The sequence below is a fragment of the Mesitornis unicolor genome, unplaced genomic scaffold (genome assembly GCF_000695765.1).
Source record: "Mesitornis unicolor isolate BGI_N332 unplaced genomic scaffold, ASM69576v1 scaffold2124, whole genome shotgun sequence".
In the NCBI taxonomy this organism is placed as follows: domain Eukaryota; kingdom Metazoa; phylum Chordata; class Aves; order Mesitornithiformes; family Mesitornithidae; genus Mesitornis; species Mesitornis unicolor.
Window position 1 is genome coordinate 458 of NW_010179303.1, and position 3,622 is coordinate 4,079.

Here is a 3,622-nt window from a genome sequence, read left to right on the forward strand (position 1 = left end):
CCCAGCTGCCCATCACCAGAGCTCTCAGGGCTTGAGAAAAATCAGTGTGCTCTGCGAAGGCCACTCTAACTAGCCCCAGAAATCTAGAGCCAAGGGAAAAAGAGTCAGGGTCTGTCCGGGGCTTAGGCAGACGGGGACTTCTCTTCAGGGCAGCTCTCGTCGTTATCCGACAAATTCTCACTCTTCTTCTGCAGGTCGAAGCTCTGGAAAGGAGCAGGACAAGGAACCGCTGAGACGCACGAGAGCAGCAGCGACCCTCTGCTGTGGTTCCTTCAGATTTGGTCGGGAGCAGTGCGGTCACCTGAGGGTCACCACCTCATGTGCCACAGGCTCTGCTTTCCCTCAGGGACTGGAACCTTTCCTACCTCCAGTTCTCGCATGACCTCGTCCATGAAATCTCCTGAATTCTGCTTGTAAGCCACTGCCAGCTTGATGGCATCGTTGAAGAGCTGAGGAGGAGAATGCTCGTCACTCGAAGGAACTTATGGACGCTGCTCCCACACCCCAAGAAACAAACCCCACCAACCTCTGCAACTACCCGCAGCCACCAGGGCCTCACAGGTGGCCAAACAGACACGCTAGCCCACTTTCTGCTCTCTGTGCCTACACAGAGAGGGGTCTCATGGGTGCTGAGCCAAATAGCTGTGTTTTACCTTCACCACGTTGGTGCCATCTGCAGCAGACACGAAGTAAAAGGGCAAACTGAACTTCCGGGCAAAGTTGAAGCTTTTCTGGGTCACCTTCACGTCCGCTGGGGGCAAAGCAAAGAGAAGCGGCCAGTGAGACGTGGCTGCGGGCACAACGCCGACGTACGCAGGAGTGGAGGAGCAGATGGAGGCCAGAGCCCCACTGAGCTGGCAGAGCCTCCTCGCTGCAGTACGAGGACAGGAGCATCCTCCACAAAAGCTATGGGGATTTAAAAGCCCTAACAGGGGAATGACACGCAGGCCAGAAGAGAACCACGTCCCAGTCCTGAGAGGCTGCCAGGAGGAGACGCACTCACCATCGATCTTGTTGGCCACCACAATGCAGGGAACCTCTGGGCGGTATTCCCTCAGCTCCGCGTACCAGCTGCTCAGGTTCTTGTAGGTGACTTTCCGCTGCACGTCGAACACCTTCCAAAACAGAGCGAGCTGACACGGGACAGGACAGGACAGGACAGCTCCCGACCCACCCCTGCACCAAGCACAGGTACAGAATGCAGGATCTCCCCAGGAGCACAGCAGCAAAGGAAATCGGCTTTTGTCAGAGAGGACGAAAGAGAAAAGGGAGAGCACCCAGCACGCCTGGAAATGGGCAGCCAGCCCGTTTCTTTGCACCATGCAGGAAACTGTCCCTTCTTTTTCTTCCCGTTCTCGTTTTGCGCTGGGACAAACACCCTATCACCCGTGACAGTGAACAAGCACCGCGCAAGAGCTGTTCCGCTAAGTCGGGTCACATGTGAGGCCTCTCCATTTTCACCGCTCAAACAGCAGCGAAGGTGACTGATGCTCGCAAGCGATGAGGAACCGTGGAAAGTCAGAGCAACGGCACAAACCAAGAGACTTCAGCGGGTTATGAGGCAGGACACAAGACTGAGTTGAGCTAAGAAACGGGAAGCGCAACGTGTGGGAAAACAGAAAGGGCAGAAGGGCAGAGAACGCCTCATGTAGCACCCCTGCCAGACACCTCAGAGCAGCCTCCACAGAATCATAGAGTCACAGAATGGCTCGGTTGGAAAAGCCCTCTGAGATCATCACGTCCAACCGCTCCTGTCTACCCCCTAAACCATATCCCTAAGTACCTCATCTACCCTAAATACATCCAGGGATGGTGACTCCACCACCTCCCTGGGCAGCCTGTGCCAGCTTCTGACGACCCTCTCATGAAAGAACTTCCTCCTTATCTCTAACCTGAACCTCCCTTGGCACAGCTTGGTGCCGTTTCCCCTTGTTCTATCCTCCTAGCCTTGCACTGCATCATCCAGATGTCACCTCGCAGGACAGGAGAGGAGCGCCCTCTCCCTCGCATCGCCTCCAAAAGGGCTGCTTCCACCCAGGAACACCCGGTTGTGTGTTCCCCCTGACGGGTGCCACGCAGTGACAGAAGGAAGGAAACTTAGAAGATGGCAAATTCTGGGAATACAGTCAAAGCACTGCCACAAGAGAGAGCTAAACATACCCAGCTACACTGGCTTCATCTGGTGAGAGAAGAAAGAACAGCATGGGGCAGTTTTTAAGCCACTGGAAGAGACAAGAAATAGGAGGCAGCGTAATCACAAAAGGTGGCATTCGGGCCAAGTGTCGCCTGGGAGGGTGATCAGCCAAAACTGCACCAGGTCACAGCTGAGACACCGCCCTCACCAGGATACACGCGTCAGCCTTGTGGCAGTAGGACGCGTGCATGCTCTGGAACCTCTCCTGTCCCGCTGTGTCCCACAAGTCTGTCAGACACAAAACAACAAGCTTGGGGTGACACAGTTTCCCAGACTCTCTTTTCCTCACAACTTAATCCCAGCACGCAAAGTGCATCTACTCAGGGCCACAAATTGGGTTTCACCTCCCCAGTCTGAAACATTGCAGGGCTAGGACATTCTGCCAAACCAGGACCTTCTTCTAGCCAGGCTCGGCTACTCCTCTTCTGCAAACTAAAGAGCCCCAGCTCCCTCAGCCGCTCCTCAGAAGGGAGATGCTCCACTCCCTCCATCATCTTTGTAGCCCTACGCTGGACTCTCTCCAACAGTTCCCTGGAGAAATAGGAGGCAGTGTGATCACATTCGGGCCAAGAGTCGCCTGGGAGGGTGATCAGCCAAAACTGCATCAGGTCACAGCGGAGACACGGCCCTTACCATGATACACGCGTGAGCCTTGTGGTAGTAGGACGCGTGCATGCTCTGGAACCTCTCCTGTCCCGCTGTGTCCCAGAAGTCTGTAAGACACAAAAGACAAGGGTGACACATTTTCCCAGACTCTCTTTTCCTCACAACTTAAACCCAGCACGCAAAGTCCATCTACTCAGGGCCACAAATTGGGTTTCACCTCCCCAATGTGAAACACTGCAGGGCTCGGACATTCTGCCAAACCAGGACCTTTTTCCAGCCAGGCTTGGCCATGAGCTAAGCTGGCACCAAACGCTGCTATGACCAACGAGGAGGCATCAGCAGATGTCAAGGACAGGAAGACAAAGCCAGCAGCAGTGCAGAGTGATAACAGTGCGTGGTACCTTGTCACCAGGGACGGTCACAGGAAACAAAACCAGACCACGTTTGCCTTCATTTGGAGCAGTTTGCTTAGGTTCTAAAACCGCCTGATCCTCTCCAAGCGCCGTTCCAGAATCCTCACTTACAAGGAAAGGAGAGGTCCCAGTGACCACGACCCAATGAATGTCTCTAAATCAACTTCCCTAACGATGCGGCAGCTGTCGCGAGAGGACTTGGCACGGCTGATCGAGGAATCTGGAATATTGTGTCCAGTTCTGGGCCCTCAGTTCAAGAAGGACAGGAACTGCTGGAGAGAGTCCAGCGTAGGGCTACAAAGATGATCAAGGGAGTGGAGCATCTCCCTTCTGAGGAGCGGCTGAGGGAGCTGGGGCTCTTTAGTTTGCAGAAGAGGAGACTGAGGGGAGACCTCATTCATGGTTATCA

General features: G+C 54.6%; 1 protein-coding gene across 1 annotated transcript; it reads right to left on the minus strand.

Moving 5' to 3' along the window:
• Positions 1-122: 122 nt before the first annotated feature.
• On the minus strand, positions 123-2,902 carry LOC104539240 (rab-like protein 2A). Its single transcript, XM_010182714.1, has 5 exons — positions 2,828-2,902; positions 1,004-1,115; positions 654-751; positions 366-449; positions 123-203 (listed from the first exon to the last, which is right to left on the minus strand). Exons 1-5 carry the CDS (start codon positions 2,867-2,869, stop codon positions 123-125), a joined length of 417 nt encoding a protein of 138 aa, XP_010181016.1. The 5' UTR covers positions 2,870-2,902.
• Between the last annotated feature and the right edge of the window lie 720 nt (positions 2,903-3,622).